At 39.6% G+C, this 14,624-nt stretch overlaps 1 protein-coding gene across 1 annotated transcript in view; it reads left to right on the top strand.

Moving 5' to 3' along the window:
• Nucleotides 1-14,624, top strand: part of sema3bl (sema domain, immunoglobulin domain (Ig), short basic domain, secreted, (semaphorin) 3bl) — a 66,221-nt gene that overhangs the window by 22,694 nt on the left and 28,903 nt on the right. The window contains exons 3-4 of the mRNA XM_061075276.1: nucleotides 4,290-4,349; nucleotides 14,559-14,624. The exon at nucleotides 14,559-14,624 is cut by the window's right edge and continues 54 nt beyond it. Coding sequence (XP_060931259.1) covers nucleotides 4,290-4,349; nucleotides 14,559-14,624 — 126 coding nt within the window. The remainder of the gene's footprint in view (nucleotides 1-4,289; nucleotides 4,350-14,558) is intronic.

The following is a 14,624-nucleotide window of genomic DNA, read 5'->3' as shown; positions in this document are numbered from 1 at the left end:
TTGAGCATGGATGGTGATTGTTCTCTTTATATTGGCCTTGTGATGGACTCGCAACTTGTCCAGGGTCTTTCCAGCCTCAGGATAAGCTCAAACTCTCCTGCAACCCTCGGTGTAAACGGTGTAGAGAGTGGCTGGATGGATTTTTAGCTGAGATCCAGATTCAGTAAAAAATAAACTCATCTTTCTGCTACATTTTGTTTTGGCTCAGCAACACTGAGATATTTCATGTATAAACTACGGCTGAGTTGACCAAGATGGAAAAGGATGTACTTACATCAGTGTGTAGCAACATGATGTAGCCACAGTATATATAGTAGCACTATAGTATATACAGTCCAGCCCTCTTATTGTTTGTAAGAGTTACTGTAAAAGTTCACTGCACATAAATCATACAAGCAAATGTTGACAGAGAAAGTTTTCGTGACATTTATGGCCACAAGGTCAATGGCAACCTTGATAAAAGGAATGTACCCATATTGTGAAAACTAAGTGTGGTTCATCAGATTTTCAGCAGTTGTTTCCTCTCATTCCTCAGGTACATTGTGAACTAAAAAGTAAACTGCCAGACTTTTGATCTCTCTTCGGATGTTTAGCAGCTGGCACATGTACAAAGATTTTGATATCTTCCAGCTCAAGCATTGTGTCATGGTGTTATGTCGGTCGAAAGCTACAACCAAACAGAGAGTAAAGTTAACGGACAACCTGTGGTCCATGACGTCTTTGGATTTGAAACAAAAACTATTAAGTTAAGTGATCAAAGAAATAACAAATGTTAATAATTTTCAGGTTGGATTAAAAATTAAAGAGGCCTTTGAAGAGGCCCAGTCACAGCCATGACGTGTCAGCAAAAACAGCTAAACAGAGGAGGGAACATAACACATGGAGGGCTGGTGGAGGTCAGCCACAATGTGTGTCGAGCAGGAATCTTGGATGATGGATGTGATTGAGACCGTTGTCAGCCAGGTTGTAGCCAGGGTCTGATTTCATGAGTATAAGTCAGGCGTGTTATCAGGCTGCTCGAGGCCGGACTGTGAGTGTGAGCCGGGCCTTTCAGTGGGCACACGTCCATATCAGTCCGGCATCATCACAAAGGAACTCACCAAGAGATCTCAACCACTTCAGGCCAAGCTCAACACCGACTCTCATTCAGTGGCATGAAACCAATAATTGTTTCTCATGAATTCCAACTGTTGCAAGCCAGCTTTTTTTTTCTTGTGTATTTTTTTCCCTGGAAAAAAATCAGGTCAGGTCTTAAATGATTTGATGGTGGAGTTGTCTATCAAAAACAACGAATGGAGCTTTATTTCATGCTGAGAGCTTTAACTAACACTGATATATTTTTTAAATGCAATGTTTACTTTTAATTTGCAGTCATGCTTACTCTTAGTATTGATTAGAAAATTCATCAAAATATGCTTATTCCCTTTCTTTTCAAGAGACAGATGAGAAAATTGATCCACTCCTTTGTTGCAAATTAGAGTATTTCTCATAAAAACTTTTGGTTGAAGTGGATTTAATTTTCTAAATTTTGAAATAGGGAGAGCCATAGTATCTCTGTGTTTAAAATCATATAATTGAACATAAGGTTTCAAGTCCAAGTTACACTGAGGAGGAGGAGCATTAGCTGTGATTTTAAAGTACTTTCCAGTCTGACGCAACAAATTCAAACTCACATTAAAGAAATTCACAGTTTTAGAATCTAGAGGGTCTTTTCTTTATTCTCTGCACATTTCCATTCCTTTCACAGAAAAATACTTGAATGACTTCCCCACTATTGTACGTCTCCGCCAAACAGTTAAGTTGCAGGAAATATGGTCACAATCTCCCCCTTTGTTCCTGAGTTATGGCGCTGAATTATGGCCAGAAAAGTGTATTTGCAGAACATTATGATGTCACAGTGAAGTTAACTTTTGACCATTTGGGTATAAATCACTTAATCTTTAAGTTCTATCAGACTTTCGTGTCAGTTAACTTAACCTTTGACCTTTACCCACTAAAATCTAACCTGTTCATCTTTCCCAAGATATCACAAAATGGAATTAATTGACAGAAGGCCGGACGAGTTGAAAGCATAATCCCTCCAGTAGTAAATAACACAGAGGCAGAAAAAAGCTTGAAGAATGGAACTCTGTCGATATATGGATACATTTCCTTTGTTTAAATCTCAAAATATTCCTGAATGCATCACACAGGACTCACACACATACATTGGAGGCTTCAATGGATATGATGCTCATTCACTTTGAATAGGGAGATTTCATGGGATTCAGTTGTGTCCCAGTTGTCATAATGAAAGCATCGGCCAATCAAATCATGTTGGTACGAGGGGGGCCTGAGGCAGCTTTTTAATCTGGTGTATCTTTTTTTCCCCATATACTTCTCTTTAGCATTGTATTGATAGGTATTATGGTTCATAAGCTTGAGGGCCGGCTGTGTTGTGTGTTCCAAGCATGAAACTTTGATTGTTGTTGTTTTGATCACATACTGTATTGTGCATTACACACAATACTGAACATACATGTCGAGGTTCTGACGGGGTTGAGTTACTGAGTTTACTGCTTTTACAATATATCCGAGTTTAATAATGTTTAAAACGGTTCCTGATTCTCTGGTGTCACACACTTTCTTCGTACATCACTTAAGATTTAGATGGGAGATTTCAGTTTTCAATATTTTTCAGTCATTGTGATTTACAGTGAATCCAATATCCGCCTGTGAAGTCTTTTTTTGATTGACAAGATGAAATATATATTAGACAGTTTTTCTGCTGATATCAAATTGAAGATGTGATGAGTCAAAGAAGAGAATCTGATTCGGTTCGAAGCCAACGACTCAGAAACGGACATTCATTCATACCAATTCGTTCCAATTCACACTGTTAAACAACCCAATAGCTACTGTATAGGCCACGGACTCACACACATGCTCCCTATACGCACTGAACACAGACATGGAAAGTAAGTGAAGAACATTAGTGCTGCTCTCTGGTTTCTATTCTCCAGGTTGGTCAAAACAAAGCCATGTTTCCTACTGGACCAGACAAAGACTTATTGTCTCCGAGAGACTGCCTCTGGTAGTCGGCATGAAACTGCAGCGTTACACACTTCATTGAAGCTCCGACACTGAGGCAGAGTCAGACTTTCCTCTTCAGGGGCAGTTGGATTTCATTTTTCATTTGCAGAGAACAGTGTGAAAACTAGCCCCATTGTTTCCGATCCAACTTTTTATTTCATGATTATCTGACCTTCACCTCAGATCCAAATCGGATTTGTCAAGAGAGCGAGAGAAAGACCTTGGAACTTTCCTAATCTTCAAATCTTGGATTCATCCTGTGAGAACTTGACAAAATTGTTTTATTTATTTATATCTTGTTCTTCTTTTTAGTAGGCCTCAGATGGGGACACTTAAAATACATTTTGCACAGGATTCCAATTTGTTTAGAGCAAATGGTCTTATTTCATTTCCAGACACAAAACAGACAAAGCCGATTTTCTGTATGAATTCTTTTATAGAATAAAAAGCAAACAATGCACATTGTTGGCCAAATAATGTGTCAACTGAGAATAATCATCAGTTATTATTAACTGTAAATAAGTTTTCATTTTAATAATTAACATATGCGATTTCAGATATCAGTTCACCCACCCCTCCATCGTTGAAGTGGCGAGTCGATAATGAGTGAATTTTCATTTTTGGGTGAAGCATCCCTTTAATCTATTAATTTAAAGTTGTGAGAATCACAAAATAAATCCTTTTTACCTCTAATGTATTGAAGTGGAGGCAGAAATCTTGGAGGCAGATGATCTCACAAGCTGAACACGTAAAACCTAAATTATCTCCTTGAACAAACCCCTCCTATCTTTTTTGGTAATTTGGGAGAACCGACCTATATCCATTGGCTTGTGCTTCTGGTTTTAGAACTGTAATGATGAATGTGTTAGTCATGTCTCAATCAGGGGTTCAGTTTGACAAGCCAAAAGTTCACTCCAAGTCTTAGGCTCCTCGTTCCAAAACCATTTCTTCAGCATGTGTAGGGGATCCGTTCTGCTCAATTTGCTTCTAATTACAATAAAGTTGGATTTGCAGAGAAAATAATTCAAGTTTAATGACATAGCGGCTGATTATTATGTTTGGATTGCATAAACAGTCACGCACAGCCTGTGTGGCAATTACATTTTGCAATATGGCTGAATAAAGGCGCTTGTCTTCAAGTTATGAGGTCATTAATCATCTCTTTCTTTTTCTTTTTCTGTTCTTCTGTCTTTCTCTTTTTTTGTCCTCCTTCATAGATCCACTGGCCCCCGTTACCTGGCAACAGAAAGGAGTGTATTGAAACAGGGAAGGAGCAGGTAAGCAACTTCCAGTTCATTTCTATACAATTAAAATATAACAAATATTTGCTTTCAGGAGTAATAGATGATTCATTTGACCAAAGTTTTTTTTTCTTTTTCGGAAATTTTTTCTTCAGAAAGCTGAGTGCAACTATATTTTAAAATTTATAACTACAAGGATTTCAGTCCAATTTAATCCCGAGAAATCTGCTTTTGAACCTTGTTTCTTCTAAGTTTGGCCCAAAGTATCTGGTACTGTGAAGGGTCGTAGAGCCGCTCTTAAACCTCCTGAACTGACCATAATATCAACCAGGCTGCCCCGATAATTCTCAAACATGTTTGATAATTAGGATCTGATATTGGGATGATAAAGTCAGTACCTCTTGTGCTGAACTACAACAGCCAATGGGGGGGCAGAGAGACTAGAAAAGTTTATATTGACAGTGCTGACAACCCCAAAGCTGCAGAAGAGAGACTACATTCAGCTTTCATGCTCTTGTTGACAGATATTAAAACAAAATAAGCTGTGATGATGGTTTTGTATTTATACAGGACTTTTATAGTCTTGATGACCACTCAACGCGGTTTTCAGTACAGTTTTACATTCACTCAGTCATAAAGTTCATCTATTAGCAGCACTTTTTTGTTCTCTGAGGGGCAATTCGGGGTTCAGCCTCTTGCTCAAGGACACTTCGGCATGCAGATGGGGAACTCTGGGGATCGAACTGCCGACCTTCAGGTGGGAGGACGACCGCTGTACCCCTCAGCCACAGCTGCCCCGTGTCTTTGTGACCATTTTCTCATCCAGACTCATTTAACCTTTTGCTTTCGTTTATTAACATTAGACCAAGTGGCGCTCAACGCCACTCTTCAGTTTCAGCTTTTGAGGTCACATGAGAGGCGTGAGGTGGTACTTAGCTTCTCAATAATCTTAGTTATATACTCTGGTTTGTGATGCACCATTATCTAACCCTTTTTTAACATATATGTATATATAAAGAGAGAGAGAAGAATATCTTAAGATCCTCCTTATGTTCATAATGCGATAATTTCAAAACATTAGGATTCTCATTCCTGTTTCCAGTAACTTCAATTCTGGCCCAAACTGAACCCAACAAACTCCACTTTCTACATGAATTAAGTGACAGGATTTACCAATGCTGTTGAGCAGCCAGGGGCCTCCAGCTACAGAACAGTGAAGTAACTCTCTCCATGGCACGTGTGTCCTCCAAACTCTTGCTTGTCAAGTTGGTCCCTCTGCTCTCAGAGACTTTGGCTTCTCACCAACCAAATCCTGAGGCCACGTCAGCATCTCCTGTACTCTGCTCCTACTGACTCGCTCAAATTCTGCTTAGGTCTTTACAGTGCTACATTTTTATGGGATAAAAGCTATCTATGCATTTTCATTACTTTTCTTAACAGCGGCCCCAGAGTGCATGGTACATATGACGGGAAATACAAAATGTGCTTTCAGCATTTCACCCTATATGGCGCTCTTAATCAGTTAAGTGACATGTTGTGTTTTGCTTACTCTTCAGTTTCCTACCCTAAAGCCGCCTGCCGCCCAACATAAATGAAAAATGTACAGCAAATTATATGACTCAGCAGTCTAATAAAATTAGTCTCTGAAGTGTACAACGGCACTCAACATAATTTAATAGTCATAATGAAATGTGAAAGTTGCCATGTGTGAGGCCAGAACGATGCTTTCAGAGGAGAGTTTTCATTGTTAACCTTGGCTCTGTGGTTGCGTAAAGAGAGGAGGGACTCTATCTCTTAACAAACAATCTAAATACAGAGGGAACGAGGGGCGAGATTTAAAGTAACACAATGGAAGAATTGCATTTGGCCACAATTAGGCTCCTCCTACAGGTGCACTTTTGGCAGGTTGAAAATGCAGCTTAAACAATATGCATCTTCCTGTAACCTTTGGTGGGAACTGGGAAGGAAAGATTTAGTAAGTTACATTAAATATTTGTATAAGTAAACTTTGTTTTATGAAAATCGCAATGTAAAGGCAATCTGCTATTACATTACCATATAATTTCTATTATCATTATTCAGGGAGAATTCCAACTCATTCTTATCATGTGCAATCATAGGTTACAGTAATAAAATATCACATATATGCTGTAGTCAGTAAATGATAGAAGACATTTAGCTGTAATTGAGGCAAGTGTTAACATGCCCTTGATTTTACAGAATCAAATCAGTATTATAATGAGTATCATTCTTATGTAAGGTACTATAAAGTGAAATCACAGTTTGTTTGGAGCTTGCTACCAAACAGTGACACAGGACAAATGGTAATCGACTACATGCTAGATACATTTGTCAATTGATTGCGGGGAAAAAAAGGCTCCGGTTTTCTAGTCTGCATTTTCAGTGCAGTGCAAAAAATAATACAGAGATACAGGGGAATAAGAGATTTTATTTTTATTGTTAAGTCATGTGATACATTAAAAAAAACCTGGCTGATAAAAACATAGCATATAACGATGAATGCAACTGTTGTTATTATTTTCATGTACTGAAGTGAAAACCTTTGTTTGAAATCAGGTGTGTTCCCACAAATGATGGCACCATTTCCATACCAACTTTGGTTCTTGCCGTTGTTGGCGTTTAAGTTTTACTGTGAAGCATGTTGCAAATTTTCCTCTACAGTGCACCAAAGTTAATAAAGCCATCAAAATGATTTTAATGCCGTTATTCTAAGGTTTAAAAAATAGCTTGAAAGAAAATGAGAGGAACGTTTGAAAGAAAACCACAAAGGGAGTTTTGTCAATAATGTTTCAGCTTTGGAAAATGCATTCTGTAATAAAAATGCAACCAGTGTCCATAAATGTGTCAGCACCTTGAGTTGTTTACCGCCTCTCAAGCTGACTTAGCTCTCTGTTTGTTCGCCTTGAGGCCTCAAAGAAGCTCCTTCAAGATGATGAAGGAGAGAGGAGATGATAAAAGGACAGGATGGAGATGATGATGTTTTTAAAAGCATTATAAACATGGAAGACAGGACTAATAAGGGTTGGCAGGTTTTAAGCAGGAATTCGTTTTTTGGGAGGGGGGTGTGAATAGTAGTTGGATGGTCAGTGAGAGAGGATTGCCATTTAAGTCTGTACACATGTTAATTTTCCCTTCAGGATTAATTATAACTTTTAATCATGAACTAATTGTGACATTTTGTTGAGTGCCATCAAGTCATAAATTACATTTTTCCAGTACTTTGGTTTATGACCCAATACTTGCAAGACTATTTAGATTCTGATCACAAACCTAGAAAACAAGCTGCTAAAGACATGACACAGAAGGAAGGAGTAAATGAAGGAAGACAGGAAGGAAGTGGAAAAGACGGTACTGATGTCTCTATTTTGATGTTTCGAGACGTCATTAAATTTGGTCTCAGTTGGTGAAGGAGGTCTCAGTGGCTTTAGTGACGCTCAGGAACTGGCACTAATTAGAACTTCGAACACACACACACACACAAACAGAAACACACACACACAGACACACACACGTAAAATGAAGACACACTGTTATGAGAATCTTAAATCTTCTGCTCATGGAAAGAAGTCCTACCGCCACCTCCATCTGGAACAAGTTAGAATGTGTGTGTGTGTGTGTGTGTGTGTGTGTGTGTGTGTGTGTGTGTGTGTGTGTGTGTGTGTGGATGAGGGTATATGTTCTCTGTTTGAAGTGGCAGGTGTGTCTTGGGTGTCTAATATCAGTTTTATTAGGTGTTTCCTCGGCACACTACTCACAGGCCTCACATGGCACTAGGTTTGTTTTGTGTGTCTGTGTGTGTGTGTGTGTGTGCACATGCTACTGTCCATGGAGAAAAGAAGACAAGTGCATTATCACACCGACCTTAAAACGCACTGTGTGTAACTCTACCTAACTTATGCATAAAGAATTCCTAGTGTGTATGTGTGTCTGTGTTTGTGTGTCTGTGTGTGTCTGTGTGTGTGTGTGTGTGTGTGTGTGTGTGTGTGTGTGTGTGTGTGTGTGTGTGCGTGTGTGTGTGTGTGTGTGTGTGTGTGTGTGTGTGTGTGTGTGTGTGTTTGTGTGTGTGTGTGTCTCTGTCTGTGTGTAATAGAGAGAGAGTGAAAGCAAGCGAGAGAGTAAGCGTGTGGATAACAGATAGAGACGTTTGACTTTTTTTGTCAAACTACACAACTGTGTGAATTCCTTCAAGTATTTTAGTTCTGGCTCATTGTTTTTCTTAGTGTCAAGTTAGATGAATTACTGTTATATATTGTGGCATCTACAAAACACAAGTCACATACACTAAACACACACTCACATGTTGTATCTCATGTGTTTTCTGTGTGTGTCTGTTAAACATAACTGAGTTTGACAAAAAGTGGGAGAGGTTAAAAGGTAAAAGGTCCTCACATTGTTATTTTGGACTGTGTGTGTGTGTGTGTGTGTGTGTGTGTGTGTGTGTGTGTGTGTGTGTGTGTGTGTGTGTGTCATCACTCAGACAACAGCCATGTCCTTTCAGTTGGTCAGTGTGTCTCTCAGGATGGACGACACCACAGGGAGCCTGTCCATTTAGCGTTATAGGAACGATGTAAGCGAGATAGTGTAGAAACAAAGAGTTCCTGGCAACTAAAGGATAAAAAGAAAGTCTGAAAGTCTCTGTTGAATTATTTAATTTAGGGAAATGATAACACCACGCTTGTCCTGTAGCTGAGTCCTTGTTATCTCCTTCATGAAAGTGTCTGTCTCCACTCCCTCTGCTGACAACTGGCGACCACCTTAAACATGTTTTTACTGATAGCTATCCTCCTAGAGTCACAACCTCATGACCTCCACCATCATTAATTACAGCTCAGGAAAATAAATAACAGGCAGAGGGGAGTCACTCAACAATTTCAGCCAAGCGTGTTCTGTCTTGCTCAGCCTGTTTGCACATTTTTCTGCTTCATCCTCTACATGTAATCGGACTTATTATCTGATCATATAGATACTTCCTCTGAAACTGTATCGCTGCGCATGGTGAGCTGACAGAAAATCATTTGAAAACAGAGCAGGGATCAGATAGAGCAAGTAAAACATTTAGAGTATGTGGCTGATTCTCTACGTGAACTCAAACAATCAATGTTGTTAGCTCAGGTCTGTGTCCTTTCATGACAGGATTGATACTATGCTTTTATTTTGGATAACTTCATCAGCAATGTTCCTTATCCTTTAAGTAGTTTTAGCTGCTTAACCTTAATTCCCTCTCAAGTCTAATAGGTAGATAAGGAAATACTCTAGTATTTCTACTTGTTGGATATGCAATACTGTATATTTGAAACAAATCACTGCAAAACTAACTAGTCTGAAGAATTTATAACGTGTCAGGAATTTGTCTGTCTTCAGGTTCTTCATGAGTCGATTCCCCCACGATCAGCAACTTTTTTCACTGACTCTTCTCAAAATGGCAAAACGCATGCAAGTAGGAAATGTTGTTCATGGCTGGAAGCAATTCCTCAGCAAGTAAGAAAAAAAGAAGAGAAAGGGGAACTTACATCACAGTAATCAGCTACAGCCATCAATAGATTATATACTTGCCTCAACCGTTGCTTCCTTACTTCCAATTCTTTCTCTAAATTATCCAAAACCAAAATGCCCATCTCTTCCACTTACCTGCGTGTCAGTATCCCTATGCCTACTTTCTCTCATTTCAGGTTGTCCAGAGGAGCCGAATGCAACCTGCAGTCAGGTTGTGTCAGATGAACAATTATTGAGTTCCACAGAGTTTTTCCAGCTTAATAGTGCTACTTAAATATAGTTCCTTGAAAAATTGCTTTATTATTGGGATTAAAGAAGGGCTAGAAAACGTCATTTGCCATTTCACAAAAATCATATTCTCTGGAATGACTGCATTGATAATCGTGTTTATGTTTCAAACTGAAAGTAAATATCTTAAATCTGAAAATATACTCTACTGTTTACACTGATATAATACAGAACTAACAGTAACATGTGGGCTCAAGATTTTGGATGATATAGCAATAACCCTTAATAGCTCTTGAATGGTTTTTGTTTAAATATTAATAAGAAAAAGATGCTGCAGAGGCAAGAGACCGAGCTTCATCTGCCTCTACCAGTCTTCTGCTCTTTCTGCTGCCAAGATGCTGGTTCATGTTGGTCACAGCTCGTACGCCTGCCAGGAAGCCAAGTTAGGTGACTGAGGTTTTCCGTACTGAAATTAATTTTTGATTGGTTACATGTTGTAGTCAGTAGACTACTTTTTTTGCCATGATTGAATGTTTTCAGGGGAACATAGCAAACTGGTTTCTTTGAGGATTAAACAGCTGCTGAGACCAAAGGATTAGACAGACGAGTTCATCCAGCTGTTATGCTTTGAACTGCCTCCTTAGTGTTTGTGTGAGTCTGTGATTGTGTTTGAGGTCCTGTTGACTGTTGCGTCTTGTACATGTGCATATTTGTGTGTGTATTTCCTCATTTCCTGTTAATATAACAGACTCTGACTTCTCTCCTGAACATTGGTTGTTTATACTGGAAACAACTCTCCTTGTCCAAACTTGCCGCTCCCTGCCCGGGTCAGGCCGCTGAAGCTTTCATTGCTGTTAGCTAAACGTTAACTCTATGACGACTACATTTTTCATATTGATGAAAAAAAGTACACACACCTTGGAAGTAAAAATTGGGTTAATTTAGGTTTACCAATTAATAGCAGCTAATAAACTAACAAATAGTTTCCTATTTTAGTGGCCATCTTCTTTGGAACATCAATTCTACTCAACCCAAAAAAGGAGTCTTCATGGGCTACAAAGACCAAGGAGTCTACAGGGTTTCCATCAGCGTCAGCAGCTAGTTTCACCCTTATTGCTGTTGCCCATAGCAGCAGAGCTGATGGTAGACACAACATATATTTCTATGCACTTGCCGTTGCCATTACCTCTTTGAAAAACGGCATGTCGCCGCCTTAACACAATGAACCCTGGGATAGGTTTGGCTGTGAAGGATCCTCCCATTGGCGTATTAATTTCTCGGGAATGAAAGAACAGAACCCATTTATCAGCCAAATTTGAAGGAACCTTCGAAATGGGACAGTTAAGTTGTGCCACTGTGACACAACTGGTCTTCAAATGCAACCTCCAAAGGATGCAGCCCTTTTTGTGGTAACTGTAAGATGTTCCCCTTTAAATTTCCCCAAAGAATCAGCAATGTGCAAGAGGTTGAAAGGTCAGACTTGTCCACCCTGGACCGACTTGGAGACAAAACAGTCTGAGAAACATTTTCCTTGACCTTAGGGCAAATCTCTTGTCTTCATCTACATGCAGCTTATTTAACATGTGTCAGAGCCAAATGGCGATGCAAGGCTGTACTTAGCACAAACAAATCAAACCATAATTAAATGATTTGTAGCCTGTGGTGCCGTTACTGCTCATGTTTCTCAAAATAAAGACCACATTTTGACATAAACCGTGTTTCTTTATGTTCTGAGGAAGATATTTGTCTCCAGTCCTGCTCTCTGGAGTCACCTTCTCTGCTGTTTTGGCCGAACTTTCTCATTCTCCTTCTGAAAAACATAAACATGTGCATGTTGAGTTGTCATGTGGTCAGATGTAAAATAAAGGTTTCATTAATACACTGGTAAGAAGCAGTATAGTGGTTAGACCGTTGTTGGACATTTGGGAAGTGATTTTCGTCTTTCTTGGAAGCACAGTGACGTCCTGCTTTGTGTTTCACATTGTGCAGTCTAAATAATGAGATATAAGACTACTGCACATCATAATGGCCAAGAGAGGCCTTGGCAATGTATTTTGTTTGATTATGTTAATGAGAAATGCCTCTGAGACCAAATGTAACAATCAGTTTTTGTTGAAAATGATATATACACCTTTTAAACCTCCAAGACACAAAGCTGTGGTTTCACTGGGCAGCTTCTAAGTCAGATCTGTATGAATGGACAGCAGAGTATTGTTGGGAAAGCGTATGTGGTCAGCCAACCTTCTCTAAAAAATGAAAAGGTTAATAAGTTAACATTGTTGATTTTATTCACAAAATAGCTCTGAATGTGACTATTTAAGCAATGATTAAATCTCCAGTTTCATTTCTGGCTGGATGTTTAAAACCTTTCACTTAAATCTCTCAGTGAGACGAAACCCTCAAACCACTTCATCTTCTGTTTAACTCCCTTCAATGCCACTTAATCTCTGACAAGACCACACAGACGTGTAAAACCCAAAATCCCAGGGTGGAGGAACAGAGAGGCATTTTCTTTATTCAACATTTCATTCCACCCTTTGCTCTGCTCGGCCACACACAAATCTCCAAGACGACTCCCTGAGTGGAGGAATGGAAATACAGGAGAGACGGATTTCTGCTCACTCTCAGTCCACTTGGTAGACATCGTATATCTCCTCAAAGAACATAGAGACTGTGGCCTCAAGCCGCGTGATGGTTCCAGTAGCCTGGACATAAATTCTCCAGCGGTTTGGCACGAGTAAAGTCAGCCTATATTAATTGTGCTAAATAATTAGGGGCTAAAAACCAGCCAGAAATAAAGCTGCCAAAGTTGCTTGATGATAGTTCCCATACCTCAATATAAATCTCTCACTTTCAACTCCAGATTCTTCATCTTTATTAACATTGAATAATTAGTCTTTAATTTAGATTTATTAAACACATTCTGAATTCAAACGGTTTTCTGTTTAGTTTATGACTGGTCTGGTTTTGTTTGGGTAGAGAGACGAGCCGTCGGGGAAGGGTTGTATGATGATGTAAACTATTCCTCGTAGCGTGGTGACATGGTTTACATCAGGTCTGCAACCCCTCCGAGAAAACCATCAACAATGTTTGAGCGCCCGCCTGCGTCTTTGAGAGGGACGCAGGCCACACACTAACACAAGATGACAGACTTAGTAGACTCGGTCACACACAAGGCATGTACTTGTAAAACACAAAAAGACGCATTTATGTGGAGAAATTAAGAACAGGCTAGTGGACAGCAAAAATGCATATGCGAAAAATGAGACCTGCAGCAAAAAGGGTTTTGCTGCTTTTTTTGTCTGGTTTTAATTCATTTATCTGCATTTGCACACGAATACAAAGAGAAACACCAGACGCGTATTGTGCCGATATTAGTTTGACCTTGTTAACTTGAGAGAATGACACCCAGCCCGATCCTTTCCTTCTCTGCTGACACCTGTTTTGTTTGCTTGTCCTGGGACAGTCAAGAAGCAGGAAGTAGACGTGCCCTCTGCTTCCTCTGGACCTCAGTGTAGTGCAGAGCATTCCTGATTCATGTTTCCTCAGCCACTGCTTCATTTGTTCTCGCTCCACTGTGTGTTGAAAAGTTTTTTTACTGGTTCAGTTGTATTTGAGTAACAAATATAATGTGTCAGGGTGTCTTTTGAAGCAGTGACAGTTTCTATCTTTCTTCCTGAGCTGCCCTGCTTTCCATTTAACGTTCCTTCTGCACCACAGAAGTTAAAGCCATTTTCATCATTGGTGTCTTTATCATGTGTTTGTCATTTCCACAAATCTCAGTTTTAAACCCCCAAATTATCCACCACATTTCTGCACTGGCACAGAGGCGTTTGTGATGCTCCACAGAACATCTTGTCAAAGCTCGTCTGACCCGAATGTGATGAAAATTGCTCCACAACATCAGCACGTCACTTTGGCAGAAATCCAAAAATTAGAGATACAATTCCTTCGTGGGACACCGAGGCTATCGCATTTCTTCTAATAAAGCCCCTTTCGTGTCCCTCATTGCAAACATATGGGATCAATAAACCATGTAAAAAAACAAGAAGATTTTGGTTCACTTCAATACCCAGAAAACCAACTTGTCTGCATTTGGACACTGTTGCACTGTGTTATTTCATTTAAGAGTTCAAGAGTTTAAGAGTTAAGTGTGTGTGTGTGTGTGTGTGTGTGTGTGTGTGTGTGTGTGTGTGTGTGTGTGTGTGTGTGTGTGTGTGTGTGACAGAGGTTATCTGCTTTCATGGTTGCCACTTTTATTGTTTTATTTTTTCTTTATGATGCATGGAAAGTAAGTCATGGTTTATTATCCGCCGCATATCCAAATCAGGAACTTAAAGCAATTCTTTCCCCAAATAGTGCAGGGACAAATTCACTGTGGCAGTCAGGGTACTGAGATCAAAATAATTGTGTATTTAAGTGGACAATGCCCTGCAACATATACTGAACCATTTCTCATATTTCTTTGAGGTTTTACTCTGTGTGCCTATGTTTGTTTTGCAGACGGAGTGTGCCAACTTTGTTCGTCTCCTGCAGCCGTACAACCGCACTCACCTCCTGGCCTGTGGC

Source organism: Limanda limanda, chromosome 7 (genome assembly GCF_963576545.1).
Source record: "Limanda limanda chromosome 7, fLimLim1.1, whole genome shotgun sequence".
Lineage (NCBI taxonomy): Eukaryota > Metazoa > Chordata > Actinopteri > Pleuronectiformes > Pleuronectidae > Limanda > Limanda limanda.
This window is presented reverse-complemented; position numbering and strand designations above follow the sequence as displayed.